Source organism: Antechinus flavipes, chromosome 5 (assembly GCF_016432865.1).
Source record: "Antechinus flavipes isolate AdamAnt ecotype Samford, QLD, Australia chromosome 5, AdamAnt_v2, whole genome shotgun sequence".
Taxonomy (NCBI): Eukaryota; Metazoa; Chordata; class Mammalia; order Dasyuromorphia; family Dasyuridae; genus Antechinus; species Antechinus flavipes.
Window position 1 is genome coordinate 218,378,460 of NC_067402.1, and position 24,955 is coordinate 218,403,414.

The 24,955-nt window shown below is 38.6% G+C and overlaps 1 protein-coding gene and 1 pseudogene across 1 annotated transcript; one reads left to right on the forward strand and one right to left on the reverse strand.

Moving 5' to 3' along the window:
• Positions 1-915: 915 nt before the first annotated feature.
• Positions 916-1,707, reverse strand: LOC127538139 (nuclear receptor-binding factor 2-like; annotated as a pseudogene).
• Positions 1,708-2,492: 785 nt separating this feature from the next.
• SDR9C7 (short chain dehydrogenase/reductase family 9C member 7) lies at positions 2,493-22,968 on the forward strand. Its single transcript, XM_052000671.1, has 4 exons — positions 2,493-2,877; positions 6,990-7,248; positions 8,720-8,883; positions 21,765-22,968. Exons 1-4 carry the CDS (start codon positions 2,577-2,579, stop codon positions 21,983-21,985), a joined length of 945 nt encoding a protein of 314 aa, XP_051856631.1. The 5' UTR covers positions 2,493-2,576; the 3' UTR covers positions 21,986-22,968.
• Positions 22,969-24,955: the final 1,987 nt, after the last annotated feature.

Genomic DNA, 24,955 nt, shown 5'->3' on the forward strand with positions numbered 1-24,955 from the left:
CTCAGCCCTACACCTTCTATTTCCAACTGGACCAGAAGAGTGAGCCAGAATGACATAAATACAATTATTCTTCCATTTTTTAAAAATAAAACACAATTATTTTATTGATTTCTTGCAATCAAATACTGCCAACTAGCATTACTTCCATTCATGCACCATTCAAAAGAAAGGGATAATTCCTTAGGTGTTTTTTAAATGATGCATAACACTTTAATACAGCAAACAGAAAAGTTAAAACTTATGATGCACCCTGATTAATTATGTAAACTGATAATTGGAAAAAAAAAAGCAGAACTAATAATTTGGTTCCTTTCTTCATAAAGTGGAAATTTAAACATTTCTCCTGATAGTCTTGAAGTTATCATCATGCTAGGAGTAGTGCAAAGTGTGGCACATGGAGGACCATCTAGGAAGGCGTGTGACTGACACGCCTTATTAGAATTAATAAATTGTGCATAACAAAATGCATGCAGTCAATGCATGATAGAAAGCATCTTTCCAATACAAGGCCAGCCCTGGGGTCCTGTATTAATTCGATTTTGCATGATCTTTTATGGCATTATAGATTAATTATTACATATAGCATAGCCCTGAAGTTAAGAGAAGGAAAATAACTGCTGCTTGAAAAGTGATTCCAGGTCGCCATTTGGTTTGAATCGGGAGACAGACCCTCTGAGGTTAGCGTTTGCCGGCTCCAGCTTCCTCAGCCCCAGTCAGTTGCTCAGCTGCGCCGTGGGCTTCACAGTGACCGTTCTCTATGTCGTGGCCAGGCCCCCTTCTCCTATAGTGGTCCGTCAGGTGATCCTTCACCCGGACCGGACCATCCCTAGCTTCGTGGTTTTCCCTTTTTGCTGTTTTAACTAGATGATTTCCTCTCCCTTACCACCACCGTTGTAGCCCCTTGTGGCCTTCCATTTAACTATTCATAAGTCCTTTCAGAGTATCTTCAGGGAGTCTAGAAGTGGGAGCTCTGGGAACGGAAAGTCCAAGGGGGGAAGGTTGGGGATGGGAATGTCCTTGGCTTTCCCTGGGTTTGCTGCAAACTCCTGCCAGGTAGAAGAGGCTGAAGCAGTCTCTGAAGGGGGAGCCAGGCTCCATAATTCAAATTTTTCTACAAAGTCAGCATCTACATCCAATTCCTTTTCGAGGGGAGCCTTCTGGAGCCTGGCCTTTTCAGCACGGAGCTGCTTGTTTTCTCTTCTCACCCTTTCGTTGTCGGCCACGAGGAACTCTACGTGTCCCTTCAGATCGGCGCTCTTGGTTGCCTGTTCTTCTATCTTTCGGGACTTTACTGCCAGGGCACGGTTCTGTCGGGTCTTTCCTCTTCTAAAGGAGAAGAAATAGAGTGTCTAGGTCTCTATCCAAGACCCCCGGCACCGCAGCAGGACTAAACTGCTGAGATCTAGGCACACTGTGACCCTCGGACCCATCCTCGGCCATCTTGCACGACGTCAGAAGCTGAGGGGTTCCATCGGGAGTCTGCTGGCCTTTCCACCTTTCCTCCCGCTTTGCCCTTTTCCACCTCTCCTGAATAAGCAAGAGTTGTTTCATGTGGCTATCCCTTTGTAATTCCAGTGATAACTGAGCTTGCTCAGACTGGGTCAGCTTCATGGCTTCAGTAAGAGTGTATTTCCCTGCAGCTAGTGACCCGTCTGCTTTTCTGCTCTGCTGATGAGCCTGGTTGAGGGGCTTGTCCATCACTTCCATAAACGATGGGGTGGGGGATGGCGGCGGGGCACCCTGGCTCATGGAGGGCCGGAGAAGGGCAGCGCTCGGCCAGGCCCGGGAGCCCCATTATTTTGGAATAGAGGAGAACTAATGCATAAATAAATCTAGAGAGCAGATGATCCAAAAATACTTTCAAGTGGACCTTGGGATGTACAATTTAAATCTTCTTTTCATTAGTAGATTGACCTTGATAATTACTTGCTCATAATGATGGCACTGAGGTCACACCAGCTGGATGTGGCAAACTTTCTAAATTTTATGCACATTTTTGCTCTAGTCATTGTATAAGGGTAGAGAGCCTATACCAGGGGTTCCCCAAACTACAGCTGCGGGCCAGATGCGGCAGCTGAGGACGATTATCCCCCTCCCCCAGGGCAATGAAGTTTCTTTATTTAAAGGCCCACAAAACAAAATTTTTGTTTTTACTATAGTCCGGCCCTCCAACAGTCTGAGGGACAGTGAACTGGCGCCCTATTTAAAAAGTTTGAGGACCCCTGGCCTATACATTCATGGTGTAACCCAAGCTGCCTGTCATCCCTAATGTCCCAATGAGGACAGATAGAGAGAGATAGAGATAAGGAGGAAGCTGCCATTAGAAGTGACAGGGCTTCAAGTCAGACTTGAATTTCTTGCATCAAAGTTAATTGTCAGTGGTACCCGCCTATTAAAAAAAAAAAACCCCAACCATGTTTGGTCCTGCCCAGTAGTACCTGTTGCGAGGAGGTGAAAGAGAGGGTAATTTTTTGTCTTCTCAGTGTGTTTCAGAAAGCTTGGGGTAAGCCTCCCTGGGTCAGAGCCTCCAGCTGTCTCAAGAGCCTGGGGTCCCCTCTCCCCCAAATCCTGGCACCATGGGTGGCATTATGGACATTTCCTTCATGTACCGATGGTTTAAGAACTTTAATCTGGTCCCAAACCTCTCCGACAAGTATGTATTCATCACTGGCTGTGATTCTGGCTTTGGGAACCTCCTAGCTCAGAAACTGGATCAGCGAGGGATGCGAGTGTTGGCTACCTGCTTCACTGAGGAGGGAGCCCAGGAACTTCGAAGGGCATGCTCCCACCGGCTTCAGATCACCTTTTTGGATGTCACCAAGACAGAGAGCATCAAGGCGGCGGCCCAGTGGGTGAATGCCCAAGTGGGAGACCGAGGTGTGAAGCGATCCAACTTCTATTTTTCATCCCTCTTTTCCCCTCCTCTCTCCTCTCCTCTCTCCCCCTCTTCTCTTCACATTAGAAATCCTTTTAGCAGCTCTGTGGGGAAAGGGAGGGTCATCAAGTGAAGGGAGGAATCAGTATGGACATTCTAACTTTGGTTCTTATAGAAATATTTCTAGAGCTTTCAAGGGACTGGTTTTTAGTTATGTTCTTGGTAGCAGAAGCAGAGGGACACCTGAAGAGAATAAATCACCTTTTCTTGTGCTTCAGGCTGGGCTCTGGTTCAGGACGTAAGAGAGATGCTGTGTGCGGCAGGATGAAGGGACTTTAGAGATCATTACCTTATTTTACACATTTTACATTGAGGTCCAAAGAGCTGAAGGGTCTTATCCAAACCAATGGCTCATGAGTTCTAGAGCAGGTGCTTTTCCCATCCCTGAGATTCTGACAGCCTTGACTGTGAAATACTTTTTTCTGGGTGGCTAATCCCATTTTCCTCCTACAGTTGCAAACATAATTCTTTTTCTTGTGGAATTGAGCAGCAGCCAGAGAAGCAAGTTCTTTGTGCCTCGGATGAGAGGGCTGATAAAGTTTTGTTTCTTCTTATCCATACAGAGAGAGAAGGAAAGCCTTGTTCTGGATGTAGGTCAAAAGGAACAGATACTTGGCCGGATTTAGAAATTAAGTGTTTTAGGGTTAGGGCAGTAGATAGAGCTCTGTATGGGGAGTCAAGAAGATCTGAATTCAAATCCAGCCTCAAACAACCCTAAGCAGGTCACTTAACTTTTATCTGCCTCAATTTCCTCAACTGTAAAATGGAGATCAGCATAGTATCTATCTCCCAAGATTGTGAGGATCAAATGAAATAACACTTGTAAAGTGCTTAATAATGTGCTTGGTACACAAAAGGCACTTCTTCCTTTCCTTCCTGTCCCTCCTGGAGGAACAAGGAAGACTAGTATCAGGTTTGAGTTGCCCAAGAAGGAGCATCCTGTGTGAAGGCAGAGGGAGGGGTGACAGCTTCCCGAGTCTCTGAAATTAGAAGCTAAGGGGGCAATGTGCCATGTGCCACCTTGCCCCTCCAAGGGGTCAGCACAACTCTGCTGGTGTTTAGCACTAGTGTCGAATGACCAACAAACAAGACTTGGAAGCCTTGCTTTCTGGGTGCTACTTCTACCTCTGCTTGTGACTCATAATTAGACAAACCTCTGTCACCCTCAAATTAAATAAGGTCTCATCAGCCTGCTCCCACCCTGCCTCCTGGCATTTACAGTAATGTTTAACTCTGTCAAGTCTGAGAAATATTATGTACCTCTTAAGTCTCACTATGTTTTCTTCTTATCAGTTTGGGGGAGAAAATAAGGCTTGCTGATGACAGGCTGGCTCCCTCAGCCCCAGAGATTAGGAGAGGGCAGCTGAAAATGAGGATCTCTTATAACCCTAAATAACTCAGTCAAAAGAAATGTGGTTAGCTTTACCAGACTGGTCTTTCTAGGACTCTCCCCCTTGGAGACTCTCAGAGAGAGAAAAGTATATGTTAGAGATGGGGTAGGTTGAGAGGAATGAAGTTTATGTGGGAACAGGCATACTGTTCCACACAGTAAGCTAATTCTTCTCTCAAAGTTCCTGTTCCTTTACCTGAAAAGTAAGAATCATTTGCTATTAACTTCACAGGGTTATTAGGAAAGCAATTTGCAAATGTTAAAGCATTACTTAAAACAGATTTTTTATTTTTTTTAAGAGGCATCTAGGTGGCTCAATGGATAGAACACTGGACCTGGAGTTGGGAAAATCTGAGTTCAAATCCAGCCTCAAATACTTGCTGTGTGACTCTGGGCAAATCATTTAACTTCCATTTGCCTTCAATATCTCTGCCAAGAAACTCTACAGACAGTATAGTACATGGGGTCCATAAATACACAATTGAACAACAACAAAAATATATTTTTCACATAAATTATTTTGTTTTGTTTCTGTGTTTTTCATTGATGCAAAGGATTTCCCATAAGGAAATGGCTTCTCTCAAAGCAGATCTCCACTTATTCTAAATGCAAGTATCCTAAAAAAAATTATCTTATTTCCAAGACCAGTTGTCTCTTCAACTCTGCCACAGTCTCTCATTAACATGACTGTGTCATCCATCACATTAACAATAATGATGATGTCTGCATCCTAAAAGGGACCTAGAAGGACCTAGCCACTTTTCTGCCTAATCAATGAGACAGTAGAAATCTTCCTAAGTGGGAACACTCACTCTGTCCCCCAAGCATAGATTCCCTTGTCCTCAATAGGTGGACTGAGGTGTTAGGAATCAAGTGGGAGGTGGAGGAGGCCTTATTCATTTACCTGTAGGTGTGAGATCAAGAGGTAGGAACAAGAGACCCAGAGCTTGGTTCTGCCAAGTGTGATCCTGGAGACCTTTATCCATCTCCTTCCCTGTCCCAAGAGGCCTTTCATTTAGTATAAAGTCCAGTCCCAAAGTTCTGGTATCTCTACGATAACAGTAATAATAATTCACTTTTAATAAAGAACTTTCCTTATAATAATTAGTTAAATCATTTAAATTTGTATCATGAAATTTTTTTTAAAAGTTTTATTTTTATTTTATTGAGGAGGAAGTGACTCCCATAGTCAGACAGCCAAGCTATGGGAAAGTCAGGATTCATACTTATATCTTCTGACACTAAGTTCGGTCCTCTTTCCTCTAAGCTTGCTTAGTCTCCATTGCTTTAATTTTTAAAATATTTATCTTTAGATTTAAAAAATATATTTCCTCCTGCTTCCATTAAAAGCAACAAAAATTAAAATCTTTATTCCAAATATGCAAAATACATTCCCACATCAGCCATGTCCAAAAAGTAGGTTTCTCATTCTGCACCCTAACTTTTTCACTTTTCAGTCAGGAAGTGGGTAGAATAGTTTCTCATACAGTCCTGTGGAATCATGATGGTTCATTGCATTGATAAAGACTTCTTACGTCTCTCAAAGTTGTTGGGCTTATGTTGTTGCTATTTTTTGTTTGTTGGTTTTGTTTTGTTGGGTTTATTTTATTTTCAGGAGGCAGAGTTAAGTGATTTTCCCAGAATCACACAGCTAGTAAGTGTCTGAGACTAGATTTGAATTCAGCTCCTCCTGATTCCAGGACCAGTTTTATGTTGTTACTATGTAAATTGCTGCCCTGGCTTCTCTCAGTTCACTCTGCATCAGTTCATTCAAATCTTCTCAGGTTTCTCTAAAACTGCCCCTTTTCCATTCATATGTCAAAAATTTTAAGCCATTTCTTAACTGATGGACAGACACTTTTAGTGGGATGACCATACTTACTATGCACTATTGAGCTTCTAGATAGTGCAATGGACAGAATACTAGGTTTGGAATCAGAAACACTCCTTTTCCAGAATTCAAATCTGACCTCAGACACTTACTAGTTTGTGTGACTCTGGGCAAATCAACTGTTTGCCTCAGTTTCCTCATCTGTAAAATGAGCTAGAGAAGGAAATGGCAAACCACTCCAATATCTTTGCCATTAAAAAACCAAATGGGGTCACAGCAGATACTGAAATGACTGAATAATTCATGTCACAGGGTTATGGCAAAGAACAAATAAGATATTGTTTGAGGAAGTCTTTTATAACCTTAAAGTAGTAAAAAAAAAAAAAATGTGAGTTTCTGTAGGGAGCTGCTAGAGATCAGAGTGTCATGAGATATTAATTTGTGTACAAATTCATATCTACTAGAAAGAGCATGGCCTCTGGGGCTGGGATCTGGATTTAAATCCCCAGGCTGCAATTTTCTCATTTGTAAACTGTAGATGTAAAAAAGTAATCTTAGAAGTCCTGTTCGGCTCTAGATTACAGTTCTATGATGCATTAAGAAAGAATCCTGGGCTTGGAATCAGGAAGATCTGGATTCAAATCTTCCTTCTTGTATGAGCCACATAACTCTAGGCAAATAATTTAATCTTTATGCATTACAGGTGACTCCCTGCGACTAATCTATTAAGTAATAGCATAGATTGCTAAGAATTTCCTTATACTGATGAAATCAGTGCTGTTTGCATTTTCCATAAACATTTTTCTTCTCTTTTTACTTCTCCCTTCCCTCAGGGCTCTGGGGCCTGGTGAATAATGCTGGAGTGGGCCTACCCAGTGGCCCCAATGAGTGGCTGACCAAGGAGGACTTTGCAAAAGTGATAAATGTGAACCTGATAGGAATGATTGAGGTGACTCTGAACATGCTTCCAATGATCAAGAGAGCCCGGGGCAGGGTCGTCAACATGTCCAGCAGTGGGGGCCGCGTGGCAGTCATTGGCGGTGGTTACTGCGTCTCCAAGTTTGGTGTGGAAGCCTTCTCTGATAGCATCAGGTGAAGCGACTCCATTCCTTTTCCCCAACCCAGTTTATCCCCTGCTCTGTCCTTCATTAAGTAGAAAAAAGCAAGTTCCCCTCAGGGTTGTCAGTCCCAAACTAAGGAGAGTTTTCCAGTCTGGAAAGCTCTGAAAGAGGAATGTGGTTCATTGTTTTCTCCTTGTATAGGACCAAGTCAGAAAGGAAGGCTTGCATTTGGATCTTTCTTTTTAAGAAATAGATCTTTATTGATTTTTCTTGTGCAGCAAGATAATTGTATAAATATGTATGCCTATATTGGATTTATGTATATTTTACCATGTTTAACATAAAAAACCACATGTGAAGTTATGCAAAACATTTCCATAAAAATCAATTCTGAAAGAAAAAAAAGGAAGAGATCTTTATTGAATATCTCTTGTTTTGTTTTATTTTTTCATCACCTAGATTTCACCCTGTATCCTTCCTCAGTAAAGAATTTTTCAATGTTTATTTAGGAACAGAAATAGGAATAGGAAGTTGAGGAGAATTGAACTATCTTTTTCTCTATAGACGACCCAGAATAAAAAAGAAATCCATCTAGTAGAAGGTTCAGCCACCATATTGAGAAGATCAAGCTTCAGTCAATTAGTAAGCACTGATTTAGTGATGATTTAATGCAAATACTAGTGATTCAAAGATCAAAATGAAACAGTCCCTGCTTTCAAGGAATATACATTCTACCAGACAATATAACACATATAAGAATGGTTTTTAGGGAAACCATTTTGGTAAGTCACAGGGATTATGAGGGGAAGCCATATAACAATAACGTTTCACATATTTTCCAGGAGTAATGGTGATAATGATTTTGTTACTTTTTTCCCTGAGAAAGAGATAAAATGCTAGAGAATAAGTGGGCACTGTGGTATGAAACTAAGGGGCAGATACCCAGATGCCCATGCTGGCTAAGCCCTCCTGGCATCCTGGCAGATGGCTAAAAGGGAGGAAGCATAATAGGAGAATCTGGTGATAGCTAGATAAAGTGGGGATGTGGAGTGAGGATTTCTGACTGATCCTTAAATAGATGCTTTGGAAGATGAGCATTTAAGGTCTCTGAAGATCTTATTCCTGTAAGAATTTAAGAAAGGACACTCCCACAATTCTGTCTTTTCCCAATCATCCCTTTCTAAACCCTGAAACTGGAAGTTGGGTGTAGGAGGCCTAGAGTGGGTGGCTGGATGTAGTAGCTAATTCTTATTCCTGATGGCCCTACCCATTCTAATTGCTAGTAATGGTTAAACACAGAAAGAATCATTTACATGAGTTTCTTCCTGTGTCTCTGTGTGTGTGTGTGTTAGGAAGTTCCCCAGGTACAAATTCTGCTGATTGGAGAACATGGGTATCAGGAAGTAGATGAGGCGCTCCTCTCCCACACATAATTGTCCCTGTTAAAATCTAGTCTTTGGAACTGGAAGCATATTGAACTAAGTTTATGACTTTCCTATTAGGAGGGAGCTCTATTATTTTGGAGTGAAAGTCTGCATCATTGAGCCTGGAAACTACCGGACCTCCATTCTGGGCACGGAAGACATAGAACAACGCATGAGACAACTGTGGGAGCGGCTCCCCCAGGAGACAAGGAATAGCTATGGAGAGCAGTACTACTACCTTTGTAAGTGTCCCCTCCCTACATGGTGGGGGGAAGAGGGAGGAGCTGGGGCAGGACTGGGAGGAAGGTGAGCAGGGTCATCTCCAGGGGCTTCCGGACAGTACCAATCACTCAGCTCTCCCCCACCATTTTTAAACAAGTGTAGGGAAGAGGGATGGAAAGAACTTGACACAATGGCCTTGAAGAGGAAGGGAAGTCATAAATGGGTAGCCTGTGTTGCTCACATGTAATCTTGACCCTGGACTTCATGTTTGTCTATTGTTTATATCAGCCAGGGGATCCTTGGTACTCCATATAGAGAAAGCATGATATAGTCATTTTAATTATTTGTCTCCCCTCCCCACCTCATCCCCTTCTGGAAGGGCTTGATTATAGGATGAAGATAGAGCTGAGGAAATAGTTCAGTGCTCCCAGGGTCTGAACACATAATAGAAGCTTATTAACTAGTCAGATGGTCTAACAAAATCATTGATTGAGGATGTCTTGTGGAAAAAAGACTATTCTATAAGTGAGGGAAAATTACAAAGCGCTAATTTAGGCTCTATGGTCTGCACAAACTTAATAATAATTAGTTCTCCAAAAGGGAAGTTGGCTCTCTTCAAGAAATGTTGGGATCTACTTTCTTGGAAATTTTCAAGCAGAGAGTCAAGTCAAGTCAACAAATACTTATAAAGCACCTACTAATTGCCATGCACCTGACAAAAAACAGTCCCCACTTTCAAGGAGCTCACAATCTAATAAGGGGAGGGGGGAGAAACAAGCAAACAGTTATGTACATATAAGATATATGTAGAGTAGATGGAATAAGATAGTAGGAATTTGCAGAGGGGAAAACTAGGAAAGGCTTGTTGCAGAATGCGGGTTTTGAGAGTCTTAAAGGGAGCCAGGTAAACCAGGAGCCAGGTGAAGGGAGACAGAGAGAGAGAGAGAGAGCACATACTAAAGATATGGGACAACAATGTCAAAGGCATGGAATTGAGATACGGAAGGTTTTATGTGTCTAGGCTAGTGTCCGTGGAGGTGAGTGAAGTATGAGATGGCTAGAAAGCAGGAATGGAGGCAGGGTGGGAAGAATTTAAAATGCCAAATGGAGAGTTTTGTATTTAATCCTGTAGGTAATAGTCAATGGGATTTATGGAATTGGAGGAGGATGCGATCAGATCCAAGCTTTAGAAAAACCACTGGCTGCTGAGTGGAAGAGTGAATTGCCAAGGCTCTTCTGGGGCTTTCTTATTTGATTCTATACTGCCTCACTTGAACTCATCAGCTCTTGGGGGTTCAATGATCATCTCCATGCAAATGATTCACTGATCCATATGGTCAATCCTCTTGCTCTGGAGCTATAGTCCTGTATCACCACCCACCATCTGAACATCTCAATTTGGAACTCAACAAGTCCAAAACAAAACCCTTCCCTCTTCCCAACTTTCCTATTGCTCTCATTGACTCAGGATGGCATCCTTAGTGACATCCTCAGAGTGAAGAGAGATGAAGCAGGAGACTAATGAGAAGGTCATGATAGTGGTCCTAATGGAACGTGATAGAGGACATGTCCCAGGGTTATAACTCTGTGAGTGATGAGAAAGGGAAATAAATGAAAAAAGTTCTAAAGGTAGAAATGACCGTATCTGACAACAGATTGGCTATGTCAGGTTAATGAGTGTTAGACACTGAGGATGACACTAAGGATGCCATCCTGAGTCAATGAGAGCAATAGGAAAGTTGGGAAGAGGGAAGGGTTTTGTTTTGGACTTGTTGAGTTCCAAATTGAGATGTTCAGATGGTGGCTGGTGATACAGGACTACAGCTCCAGAGCAAGAGGATTGACCATATGGATCAGTGAATCATTTGCATGGAGATGATCATTGAACCCCCAAGAGCTGATGAGTTCAAGTGAGGCAGTATAGAATCAAATAAGAAAGCCCCAGAAGAGCCTTGGCAATTCAAACAAAAACAAAATCCAGTACACTTACTCTCTCTGTCTCTGTCTCTGTCTCTCTCTCTGTCTCTCTGTCTCTCTCTCTCTCTCTCTCTCTCTCTCTCTCTGTCTCTGTCTCTATCTCTCTCTCTCTTTCTCTCTCTCTGTCTCTCTGTCTCTCTCTCTCTGTCTCTCTCTCTCTCTCAGCTCATATATTTAAAATACTGTGGTTGCATAATTTGTTGAACAAAGCAGAAATCAAAGGAAATAGGTCAAGTATTCCTCTATGGAGCTATCCGCCTACAACTATATTTGATAATATTTCCTAATTGTACTTTGGGATATGTATGGGGAGGAGGAAGATTCCTTGCAAGATAAGCAGCCCAAAAAGATCCAGAAAGGGGATCTATGCCGGATCACAGACTATAGCAAGAGAAAAATAGAGGGAGAAACAAGTCCCACTCTCCAACCCAGCTTACCAGCCCAACAAGAATCATGAGAGCTGCCAGTCTTAAGACTTGGAATCTTCCAGCAAAGTGGTTAAGTGGTTAGAGAGCCAGGCTTGGAGTCAAGAATATGTGAATTCAAATTTAACCTCAAACTCTTACTACTTGTGTGACTGTGGAGAAGTCACTTTGACCTCTGTTTGCCTCAGTTTCCCCACTTATAAAATGGAGATAAAATTAATACCTATCTTCCAAGATTGTGTGAGAATCAAATGAGATAATAATTATAAAGCACTTAATATGGTATCTAGCACGTAGTAGGAGCTATATAAGTATTAGCTAGTATTATTAATCTGCTATAGTCATGATTTCTGCTCCATATCTGGACCACTTGGGTAGTGTTTAGCTTCACCTGTCACATTGCAGGCTCTTCTGGTCTTAGGGAAAAGAAACTAGCAAGATCAAAACCAGAGGTAATCGTAGCCTACCCTCTGTCACCTGCCTGGTCACAAGGGAGTCCCATTTCCAAGGACAGGAGGCTGCAAGCCTTGGTCAGAGCAGACAGAACTTATCATTTTCTACTCCAGAGGATACTTGAGGCAATACAGCTTCCCTGTCATCTACTTGGCCTGGAGAATATGGGGTGAAATCTCATTTCTCTTTTGTCTGTCTCCCTCTGTGGAAGACTCCAGGGCTCTCAGCTTCCCACAGAGATGAAACCAAAGTGAGAAAGAGACCCAGTGATTCCCATTTAGAATTGAAAGACATCTCCGATGTCACAATATCAGAGAATCCCAGAGGCCCCTCATTGAATACATGCTGAAATCAAGGTCACACAAGTCATAAGGAATAGACAGGATTTAAACCAGGTCCTCCTAATGAGCTAGTGTCTCAACTCAGGTGATTCTATATTCTAAATATTTATTTTAATAAGACATTCTCCTACACATTCCATGTCATTCTCTCTCTATACCAAATATGAAAATGACTGCCACTCACAAATGAAATGAGTCATAGAGATTCGATAGCACAAAAGCACTTTTCCATTATACAGGAATGGTCTCCATTCTTTGTGGAACAGATTTGGAATAAACCCCAGGTTATAAATCTGAATAGCTTGATAACAAATTGGGGATGGGAAGGATTCTTGCTAAAACTAGAGATGCTGTATTGAAATTCAACAACACAAAGGCACTTTTCCATAAAGTATAACAAGGGCAATCTGGGAACACCAGACAGATTACAAATGTGAAGCATGAACAAAAGAGATTTCATAAAAAGAGATGTTCTATGTGTGGTAATGCCCCTTTCCTGCCTCAATCTCCTACCATTTTCATTGCATCAAGAGCTCTAATCGCAGGACAGGTTGGATTCTATTCAACTAGGTTCCGAGTGCAATATTTTTAGAATTTAGATTTCCTCTGAGAGTCATCTATCATTATGTCATGTTCAATTATAGCACAGTAAATATCTTGAATGAAGGAAGGAATGCTTCATCTCTAAGCCATGTATTCATAGGCTGTTCTAAAGTAGAAACTCATCAGGTTAATGATCAGAATCATTGAATCACAGAATTTTAGTTGGAAGGAACATCAGCTACTAGTCCCATCCATACCTGAAAGGAAAATTTAATAATATAATCATGATAACATTTATATAGTGCTTTAAGTTTTGCAAAAGTTTTAAGCTTTGCAAAAATTAAATCACTATATAAATACTATGTCCTTCTACCCTCACAACAACCCTAGGAGATAAGGTGTTATTTTTATCCCCATTTTACAGATGTATAAGCTGAATCAGACAGAGGTGAAGTGATTTGTCAAGAGAGTCACATAGTAAACATCCGAAGTGAAATTTGAACTTAAAGTCTCTGATGCAAAGTCTAGAACTCTGCCCACTCTATCTACTCTTATCCCTACCAAATGTTCTTATAGCCTCTGCTTGAAGACTTGCAGTGAGGTAGAACCCTACCACATCCTAAGACATCCCCTGTCCCATTTTGGGGGAGGATAAGTGATTTGCACAGAGTCTGGAGCCAAATAGAACAAGTCAAATTTTACAGGGGAGCTCTTTTTAAGCTTCAGTGTTCCCCAATGTTCCCCAGCCTGACATCACTCCCCCATCCCTATCTTTTCTCCTTTTGGCTTAAACTCCTCAACTTCTCCACCATCCCATCATCTGTGCCTTTCCCACTCTTATTCAGTTGAATTTTTTAGCCCAAGACCATGATTTTTCATTTTTCCATATTGTTTTCTTTGTTAGATTCAGCCCAATACTCTAGCCTATTAAGATCTTTTTGGATTGTAGCTATCATCAATCCCAGCTCAACCCCGGCTTTGATCAGCACAATTTTCTTTTATTTATTCCTGACCCTGATAAAAACATTAAACAGCATGAAGCAAATCACAAAATCAAGAGGCTAAAAAACTTTCTAGTAACCTCCCATCAAAATGACATTAACAGTTATTGTTTGAGTCTAGCCTTTAGACTTATTTGGAATCCAACTATCTTCTTATCTGTTTTATCTTTTCCCCCATTAAAAATGACATTGATGGTACATTTTATCAAGTATTTAAAAAGCTAGGTAAATTAATTGCAGCATACTAGCAGCAATTGCAGCAATTGTAAGTGCTCTACAATTAAGTAACTTTGTTTTTGTGGTTTTTAAATTAAATATTAGTCTTGTATGATCTCTCCTTACTTCTTGTTCTGCAATGTTTGATTCTTCATGACTCCATTTGGGATTTTCTTGGCAAAGATACTGGATTGGTTTGCCATTTCTTTCTCCAGTTCATTTTGAAGATGAGGACCTGAAGCCAGCATTTGTCCAAGGTCATATAACAAATAAATGTCCAAGGTCAGATTTGAACTCAGGAAGAAGGTTCTTCCTGATTCCCAGCCCAGCCCTCCATGTACTATGGCACCACTTAGCTGCCTTTCCTCTCCTCACTAGAAATTCCTTAACTATTTTCTTTAAAATTCTAATTTTGGATTTTCAAAAGAAATTGAATTGAACTCACTGGTTTATAATTTTCATGTCTTTCTTCCAAAGGTTGAGTCAAGATTTGTTCTTCTTTCATCTTTTGGTACCTCTTCTATTTTACAAGATTTTTCTTCAGATATCACTGACAGTGGCTTAGCTATTAAATCTATGAATTCTTTTTTTAAAAAATTTATTTATTTTAAACTTAAATACAAAATGGGAAAGGAAAAAGCACATTGCCATGTGTACAACAAACCAAAAGAGCAGATTCAGTATAAAACAATAAATATCCATTTCAAGAAAACCTATATAATAAACTATACAATATATTCAAAGCTGTCCATCTTTTCTTTATAGATTTTCTTTTTTCTCTGCTGTGCACTTTTTACTTTATGATTTTTTAAATTTACTTTATTCTCATTTTACTTTTCTTTTTTAACTTTACTTTTATTTTATTCTTTTTTCCCCTTTCTCTCCTCTCCAGAAAGATATAGAAAGAGATTTTACATATTATATACATACACACATATACACATATATGTGAGTACATACACATACATATATATCTACACACAAACACATACACACAGAGATGATAGATAGCTATAATCATACACACATATACATTCATTGCATCTATACTTTGCTTTTTTGTCCTCTTTTTTCTCTGAAGGTGGATAACATCTTCCTTAATAGTGCAATCTTCCCTTATTTTTTCAATTCCACCAACTCATCATTTTATACACCACAGCAATATTCCAACCTTATGCTGTTTATTTTACATTGTCCTAAACAATATTAATTAATATGGCTAACATATAGTGTAATTTCCCTGTTTTTCTCTTTTGATTAAATCTATTTTAGCTCTAATTTTGTCTGAGATCATGATTACTACTCCAGCTTTTTTTACATAATAAATTCTAATCCTGATCTTTATTTTATGTTTGCGTATATTTATTTCCTATCCCTCCTGATTCATCTGCTTTACTGATATCTGCTACCTTGCTCTCCTGTTATTTAACATACCCCACCTTCCCCTTGCTAATCTACACACCCCACTTTATCCTGTTCCCTCATCCTCTTATTTCTTTATTAATTTAGAAGACTTTTATTCCCCCTCTAAATGTATATGTTGTTCTTTCTTTGATCCAGATGTGATGAGAGAAGGGTTCCCTTTAAAAATCCCTTCTTTTTCTCTCCTCCTTATTCCTTATCCCCTTATTTCTTTCTCAACTTAGAAGACTTTTATATCCTTCTAAATGCTATGTATTGTTCCCTCTTTAACCCATTCTGATTGAGAGTCAGTTCCAAAACCACCAGCTCTCCTCCCCCATCGAATTCCTCAGTGTCAGTTCTTTCTCTCATACCTCATTTGTATAAGATAATTATTCTTTTTATTTTTTCCTACACAGTTTTGCTTTTTAGAATCACATTGGATTCAGCTCTACTCCAGGATTTCTAAATACCCAATTACTAATGATAATCTTACATATATGATTTATATTTCCATGTTTCCATATAAAAAGTAAACAGTCTTATTAAGTCCTCTGTAATTAGTCTTTGATGTTTATTTTATATTTCTCTTGGATCTTATATAGCAAATGAATATATTAATTATATTAAAATATTATTATTAATATAATTAATATATATTAGTAGCACAGCTGGGCCTGGCATCCCTTCTCAGCAGAGGTTTCATCAGTCTTCTCCCACAGATGCCTGATTCCCCATGTTGTCCAAGAGGTGAAAATTCCAATGGCTGAGGTGAAGGCTACTACCCAATCCTGCTAGCTCCAGGGATTGCAATTTTCTGTTTTCCAGAGCTATATAATTGATATAATTAATATTAATATATTTGATATATTAATAATATTAAGTTTAGGCCTTTTTCAACAAAATCCTGATAGTCTAGCAATTCACTGTATATCAATTTTTTTTTTCATTCGGGATTATGCTTAAATTTCCTGGGCATAATATTTTTGGCCACAATCCTAGGTCTTTTGCTCCTTTATATACAGTGTCTCAAGACACTCTTTTAATGTAGCTGCTGCTAGGTGTTGTATGATTCTAATTGTGGCTTCTCTGTATTTAAATTGTTTCTTCTTGTTGCTCATAATATTTTCTCCTTGAACTAGGAGTTTTGGAATGTGGCTATGATATTCCTGTAAGTGTTCCTTGCAGGATCTCCTTCAGGTGGTAATTGGTGGATTTTTTTTTCTATTTCTAATTTCCCTTCTTGTTTAACACTTCAGAACAATTTTCTTTAATTATTTTTTGTATTATATAAAGATTTTTAAAATCATAGCTTTCAGATAGTCTGGTCATTCTTATTTTTTTTTCTTCTTGATCTGTTCTCCAGATCAATTGCTAAGATGTTTCACATTCTTTTCTATTTTTTCATTCTTTCTATTTTGTTTTTATTATTTTTGGTCCCTTATGACTTTGCTGACTTCCCCTTGCACAACTCTGATTTTCAAAGAGTTTTTTTCCTCCTTAAGATTTTGGATCTCCTTTTCCCAGTTGATTGATTTTCTTTTCATAATCTTGGTTTTCTTGGATTGTTCTTTTTTTAAAAAATTTTACTCAATATCTCTCATTTGATTTTTAAATCTTTTTTGAGTTCTATGAATTCTTTTTTGTGCAGGTGATCATTTAACATTACTCTCTAAAGTAGGAGAGACTTTCTAAAAATTTCAGTATCTCTTGTTTCTCTCCACTTTTTAGCTCCCCAATAGCCCTTTTTATCTCATCATTTCCACTGTAAAAGTCTTCTTGGCGGGGAAAACAGAAGAATAAAAACAACTGGACAATTCTGCTTACTCTTACTCCATTGCCAGCTATTATGGTCCCATCTACTTCAAGCAATTCCTTCTTTGTTCCTTCTCTTTCTCTCTCTAGAGCCTAAAAAAAATCTTTCTTGAATTCAACTTACCTAGCCAACTTCAGCCCATTTTAAGCTTTAGCAATCCTGATACAATGTTAATAGGACCAACTAGTGCTTTCTATCTATGTTCTTCTAGAGAATAAAATCAACAATGGAAGTCAAGAATCACAGACTTAGAGCTGGAAAGATTTTCAGAGGTCGTCTTGTCTTCTTGTCTTCACAAATGAGGAAACTAAAGCCCAGGGGAGTTAGATAATGTACATGAAAGCTTTTGCAGATTATAAAGAACCAAACAAATATTTGGCATTAATATTCTGAGACAGCTACTTATACAACTAACAATTAATTTATGAGTTTATGACCTCTTGGTTAGATTGCTAAAACTGCCTCTTAATTGGTCTCTCCTCACTGCAGGCAAAGTGATTTTACTTGAGCATGGATTTCATCATGGATTTTCATCCTACTCAATAAACTCTTGTGGCTTCTTATTATCTTTGGAAAAAAAAATATAAATTTTGCTGTGTTGCTTTTTAACCTTTTTACAACTTACCTTTCCAGCCTTTTTGTGCAGTAGTCTCTCTTCTACATTTTGCAATCCAAGCAAACAGATTTTCTCTTTGTTTCTCGCACACTACACTACCTCTCCTATCTGTATTGGCCATCTTCTCTAGAAGGCAGTTTTCTCACTTTCACCTCATAGAATTTCTCTCTTTCTTCAGAATGGAGCTTAAGCATTCTCTTCTAACATTATTAAAGTCTTTTCTGATCTCCTCATCTGCTAAGGTCTTCTTTCTCAAACTATTTTGTTTTTTATTATATATAGAGATACACACACTTACACAATAAATAGATCTGTATTGCTTCCCCTAGTAGGATATAAACTTCCTGGGAGCAGGGATTGTTTCATTCAACATCTTTATATCTCCATAATTTGGCATAGTGATTGGTATATAATACACACAATAAATTCTCTTTGGTTGATTGATAAGTTTTCCCAAAGGATATAGGATCATTCAAAATGTACCACAATACTAGCCTGTAAGTTCACACAAGCTTTCACAGAGGTCTCTTCTAGGTTCTCTTAGACTCCCCTAACTAAGTCTGGCAAATCTCTATTTGTTGAGCCTTCTTCATGAGCTTTTATTCTGTCCTATACATTTGGAACCTTGGCAGAAAGACCAAGGCTTCTTAGTGAAATGATTTTCACTAGTATTTGTTAAAGGTTACCAGGCAGCCTTTGCTGACACAGGTGTTGCAGATTGGGAATGAGATAAATTGGAGGCAGAGGGAAGAGGAGAGAGATCAGACAGTGCAATGGCCTCAGTCAGCGAAGTCAGAGAACAGCAACTGCCTCTCAGTCTCCTTGTATCATGCTCTCTCAAGAGGAGATCCATTGTGGGCTGGATCTCCAATAGCCACTGTCAGGTGGCTCCCATGTATTCCAACAAGTATTCGCTCTAGAACAATAATAGGAAAATTATTTACTATTTGACTTGAATACACTCATAATTTTCAAAGTCTTTTACTTAAAAAAATTTGAAATTGTTGGTGTTGGTCAGGACCTGTGATTTCTCTGGTGGAGAGATCTGCAATTCCTCTGTACCTATCATCTTAGAGCATTTTCTAAGGACATTGAGAAGTTAAATGACTTGATGGACATAATCACACAACTAATAACTGTCTTACACAGGACTGGAAACTAGGACTTCCTAAGTCAAAAGTCAACTTTCTCTGTACTATGCCATGGTGCTTTTCACACATGTAGTTCAAATGATGACTCCTTTTATGTCATCAAATGTCATCTTTTTTATATTGAGAAATATTATTTCTCTAGTTTGATCTTTGTAACTTATTTTTGAAAATCACATGTTAGATGTTCTGTAAATCTCAAGATGACAAATAAATTACTGACAACTATACCCTGTACAATGTCGCCCTATCTACACTGCTAGTTTCCTTCCTTAGTTTTGGTAATAACCAAATCAGCATGATGTTTGAACAAAGAGCTTATCAGAAGTCGGGAAGACTCAAATGTAAGTTCTGTCTCTCACAGGTACTATGACCCTGGATAAATTATTTAACCTTTTCAAGCCTCAAGTGACCTTCAATGTCTATAAGCCATTTAGAAACTGAGAGAATGGAGGGTGCAGACAAGAGATGGAATTTCTTGACGAATACCTCTCTACAAATAAAATCACAAGCCCAGTCTAAAAACAATCCCTAAATCATTGCCATAATTTCTGGCAGGTAATTTTAAATTTCTGCATTGTAGCTTTCTCATCCATAAAATCAAGGAGTTGGACTGATTGATTTCTTTTACCAAAAAAAAAATTTTATTAATGTATTTTGTTTTCATATCATCTACATTTCTAACGATATTCCTTTCAGAGGCTCTTCTCTTATAATGAAAAATTCTTTAAAAGTTCAACAAAGTTAACCAGCATATAAAAAAATTCTGATATTCTATACTCACAGTCCCCCACCACCACTTTTGCCAAGAATTGCGGATGGTACAAAACTTAATTATCATAGTTTTACATATTCAGTTTCAATTGTTTTATTAATGTTCTATCTACTTACATTGTTGTAATCTTTGAGCATATAATTTTTCCTTGTTCTATTTATTCAACTTTTTTTCAGTTCACAGAAACCATTCCATGATTCTCTATTTTCTTCATACTGATCATTTTAAATGTTGTATTTCATTTATGTAAATAGTCCTGAATTCATGGGCATCTGCTTTGTTTCCAGTTTTTTGCTCTCACAAAATGTACTGCAGTAACTACATTTATGTGCATAAGATCTTTGGACCACTTGGTTCCTAGGTCCTCATGGGAAGCTCTAAAATTTAATGATTAGGAGTTGGAGATATCTGAACATAGAGAAGTTGGATGAATGCTTCCTTCTTCTGGTTCTTGAGAAGTGGTAGCAATAGGGTTTTGGAGTGCATATGAAAATTATAAATGAAGATAACTATGTGAGCTGGGTAAAAAAAAATAAGGATTGGGAAGGTATGAAGCTATGAGAACAGGATAAGCCATGGAGACAACCTCTAGATGATACTTCTATTGGTGGAAGACATAGGAAGATGCTCAGTAAATAAGAATAGGAAACATTGTGCAGACATTTATGAAGACAGAGAGGAGACATTACTACTGTGATAAAGATGATCATAGAATTCCACTCTTAGAGTGGAAAGACCAGTAAGATATGGTTCAAATCCTATCTCAGCTTTGTTACCCTGGACACTTAACTTAGACTCAAAGGAGAACACTCTGTATCATACTGTACCTAACATGGTCTTCTAGCTTTTGCTGGAAGAACTTCACTAAGAATCTACTTCCTCCTGAGAGAGCCCATTCCATTTTTGATAGGTCTAATTATTGGGGAAATTTTCAACTTTCATTCATAGTTCTTTGTTCTACCCTCTGAGGCCTAATAGAATCATTCTGTCTTCTTCCATGTGCAAGCCCTTCATATACTTGAAATCATCTATAAAGTCCTTCCTGAGTCTTTTCTTCTCTTCTCTGAAAATCCACAGGTCCTTCTAGTCATCCTCAGATGGCATGATCATGAGATTCTCCATTATTTTAATCCTCTTCCTCGGAATGCCCTCCAATTTATTAGTGTCTTTTGAAAAACTGTCCTTTCTATATAATCTTAAGTCTTTTGGGTTACCAGTCTATATCATTGTTTCCTCAAAACTCCCTCTTTCCTTCTCTCCCCACCCCCTCCTTCTCCCGCAATGCTCTCCAATGAAAATGACATTGATTAGCTGGAGGGTCTTTTTATAGTAAATCAATAAACATTTATTAAGTGCTTACTAAATGCGAGGAATTGTGCTAAGCATTAGAGATGCAAAAAGAGATAAAAGATAATAGTCAGTGGGGATGGAAAGATCAAATGAGGATTTTTTTCAGGCTGGCAGAGACATGAGTATGTTTGCAGGCAGTAAAGAATGAGCCAGTAGATATGGAGATATTGAAAATAAATGAAAGGGGGATGGCAGAAGGGCTCATCTGTTGGAAGAAATAGGATGAGACAGGAGTAAGGCTACCCCATCATATGAGACAGAGAGGAAGGAGAAGATAATGGAAGATGACATATAAATGAATGGAGATAAGGAACAGGGAGAAAGAAAACTTATAGTAAATGACCTCATTTTTTTTTTCTTGTAAAATGTGAGTCAAGGTTCTCAATCTCTAGATGAAAAAATGTAGGTAGAGAGATATCTAAGGACCTTCCCAAAGTCATACAGGTAGCAAGTAGCAGAGCAGAAATTTATAAGCTATATTAAGGGCACGCAAAACAGTGATCCTTCCCAGGTCATCTGATTTAAGATCTATTTGTCACTATTTCATATGTAGTATGTCCAGTTTCTTCCAATGGATTATAGTCTCCTAAAGACAGGAGTCATTTTTTTTTAATTTCCTTTGTGTTTTTCTCAGCATTTCTGCACATAACTGGGGTACAATTAATGTTTAATTGAATGAATGAATGAAATAATAATGAGACATGGGGGAGTAATTGGCAGAGAGTTTTAGAATCTCATAGAAGAATTAGAAGAGATAAGCATCAAAGGAGAAGTCAGGAAAAGGAGACAATTTTATGCAGAATCACTGAACTTTTAATTTTCTTTTTCCTCTAATACAGACACGAAAAACTTAAAAAATATAACCAGACTGGCAGAACCGAAAATCAGTGAGGTCACAGACTGTTTAGAGCACGCTCTTACCTCTCGAAATCCCCGGATCCGCTATAATCCTGGCCTGGACGCCAAACTTCTCTACCTTCCACTGGCCAAGTTCCCCACAGCGCTGACAGACTTCATTCTGAGCCGATACCTCCCAAAGCCAGCAGACAGTGTCCTCTGAGGCACTGAGAAGGGGTATTGGGATCTGGTAAAGTGCACGGGAGTCCCAGTGTGGCTGAGTGTGAGAAGCCGTTTATTTCATCTGAAACCTCCCTCCCCAGGATTTTTTATGTCTTTCATAAGGAGCATCTCTCACCAAGCCAATGCTTAATGCAAACCTAGGATAAGGTTCCCAGGGTCAGAAATCCTCTATAATGCTGGGAAACCACAAAGAGTATAAGAAGAAGAACAACCTACATTTACATAATATTTTCTTGGTTTACAAAACATTTTGTTACAATAACTCTGTGAGATAGGTGGGAAAGTATTATTCTTTCAGTTTTACAGATAAGCAAACTGAGATCCAGAAAATTGAAGTGATTTTTCCAACGTTGCACATATAAGTTTGTAGCAGAGGTGGGATCCAAACCTAGGTCTTCAGATTCTTCAGCTGGTGGTCTTTCCATTACACCCAGTTGCATTGCTTTCTCAGGAGAGCCAATGACACAGTCTTCTCAGTTTTTTGCTGAAATGTAATGCCAAAATCAAGAAGAGGACAATTTCCTTCCAAATATTTACCCAATAAATATAATCAGTTCCCAATTCTCCAAATTAAATAATGATGAGGAAGTTGTTGGGAGTAATTTGCAATAGGATATAATTTTTTAGACTGTCTATTTTCTATTTTCAGACTTTGAATATAAGGAAAAATCTCATCCTCTAACCCTCCAAATTGGAAGTTGTGAAACAACACTACAATCATGTTATTCAAGTAAAAATCTTGAAATGATTTCGCTAAAATTTTTCGCTAAAAATTCTACTGAATTTTTATTCAGTAGATGGATGCTGTGCATATTAATAAACATTTACAATCTCTTCCTTTTAGGATCTTATTGTCTAGGGGAATTGATGTTGAAAGACACTGAATTAATAAAAATAATGAATTAAAATGTTTCATAAAGAAGGGACCTTCTCACGCTAACATTTGTATATCACTTTAAGATTCAGAATAGGTTTCTCACATTTGTCTTATGAGGTAGGCCTGTGATCATTCCCATTTCATAAATGAAGAAACTGAAGTAGAGAAAGATTAAGTGATTTGCCTGGAAATCACAGAGGCAGTCAGTGTCTGAGACCGCATTTAAACTCAGTTCTTCTTAACTCCAGTCCAGCTCTCCATTTCACCACCTAGGTGCCTTATAAATACTTTAGGAACCAAATTTCAGAGCTGGAAAGTATTTCTGTGGCCAAATCCCTCAATAAAACAATGAGAGACAACTAGCTCGCCCTGCACAATCACCAGTGGGCTTCTAAGGATTAATCTGAACATCTTTAGTGAGGGATCTAATGACTATATTCTCTCTGTGCCTCTTCCAGATTCATGGTGATTGTGACTAATGGAGCTCAGTGGAGAGGATATAGATACAGAGAACCCACTTCTTTCCTCTTCCCCAATGAGGAAGCTTGCCTCTTTACTACAGCAAAGTCAAGGCAAAATCATCTTAATCATTTTCCCCCTGTGATTACTCTACTCGATTTATTTTCTGTTGCATATGAATTGGGTTCAGGCTGGTGCAGGATAGGAAGGCCAAAAGGAACTTAAACTCTACTACCAGTTTAACTGTACAAATGCAGGGGTAGAGGAGCATGATCCAGCTAGGAAGATGAAAATGTTTTCTGTTTTAGAATAAAGGGAAAGACTTGACCTTTGGGGGGGATTATGGACCATTTTAGTCCATGTTTGGGGAAAACCTACAGACTCCTCAGGATAATATTTTTAAATAATTGAAGGAAACAATAAATTTCAATTAGAGGTTAATGAAAATAACAATTTTTCCCCATCCAAGTCTATAGATACCCTAAAATCTATATATAGACTCTTTTAGAGGTCTCTAGATCCCAAATTATGAAACATTATATTAAAAAGTTCTTTGCAAAGACTGCATTTTTGAAAGTAAATTTTAGCTCTTAATTTAAACAATTAAGTTAGTTAAGTTTTTTTAATGGATAAAAATGTCCTTTATGGTTGAGTATTCAAAAACTACTCTTCTGGAAAAAAAATCCCTGGGGTGCACACCCTAATGAAAAGTGCGAATCAAGTTTTATGTTTCTGGGAGAAACAGAGAAGAACAAATACTTAAAGAGAAATTTCATAGCAATCTTTTCCCTTTTCTCCCTCACCCCATCTTTATCTTCTCCCCAGGATAAACTATCGAATTGCTTTACCCAATTCTCATATGGCATAGTTTCATCCTTCTGCTTGCTCTTCTATGGGTTCTCAGGAACTGGCCAAGGTCTTTTTAAAAATGGAATGGAACACAGGACCCTAAGGAAATGTTTTAAAGAAGATCTGCTAAGTGTAGATTATAATGGGATGACCATTACCTCTTACTTTTCTAACACTATGTCTTAATGCAGAATGAGCCCCTTTACATTTAGTTTAACAGTTTAGAAAAGTTTGATTTTTCTCTGTTACTGTCTTCAGTATGGATTTGCCAGAGTAACTTTATTATAGAGGTTTCTGTAAAAATAAATTTGTATTCTCTGGGTACCCACTGACTGAGAGCAATGGGGAGATGGCCCAGAAGCCTCTTGGGTGGTGATGGGAGTAGGATATTGCTGAGAATCAATCAGTCCATGTTCTAATGCGGAGAATCCTAAAAAAAAAAAAAAAATGAAAATAACAGCTGAATAGTGTACATTTCTTAAATCTGGTCATCTCTCTGAAGATCATTACACTGCATTTGAAAAAGAAACTTTACAACACAAAGGTTATTTTTTGTGTCCTTGACCTTTTTGGTCAGTCTGGCAAAACCCTTCTCAGTATTTGAGGGAAATATTTCAGTTTGCGATAATGAAAATAAATATGTAATTTTCCCCCAACATCCAAATTCAAGGATGCCCTTGAAATCGATCTTGTGAACCCAGGTAAAGAACTTCTGCTTTAGGGAAGAGAGGAGTCTGTCCTTCATCCTAACATAGAGACCGCTAT

Coding starts and splice junctions, on each gene's coding strand:
- SDR9C7 (XM_052000671.1), top strand. CDS start 2,577: ATGGGTGGCATTATGGACATTTCCTTCATGTACCGATGGTTTAAGAAC. Junction 7,249..8,719: donor GCCTTCTCTGATAGCATCAG/GTGAAGCGACTC, acceptor CTTTCCTATTAG/GAGGGAGCTCTATTATTTTG. Junction 8,884..21,764: donor AGAGCAGTACTACTACCTTT/GTAAGTGTCCCC, acceptor CCTCTAATACAG/ACACGAAAAACTTAAAAAAT.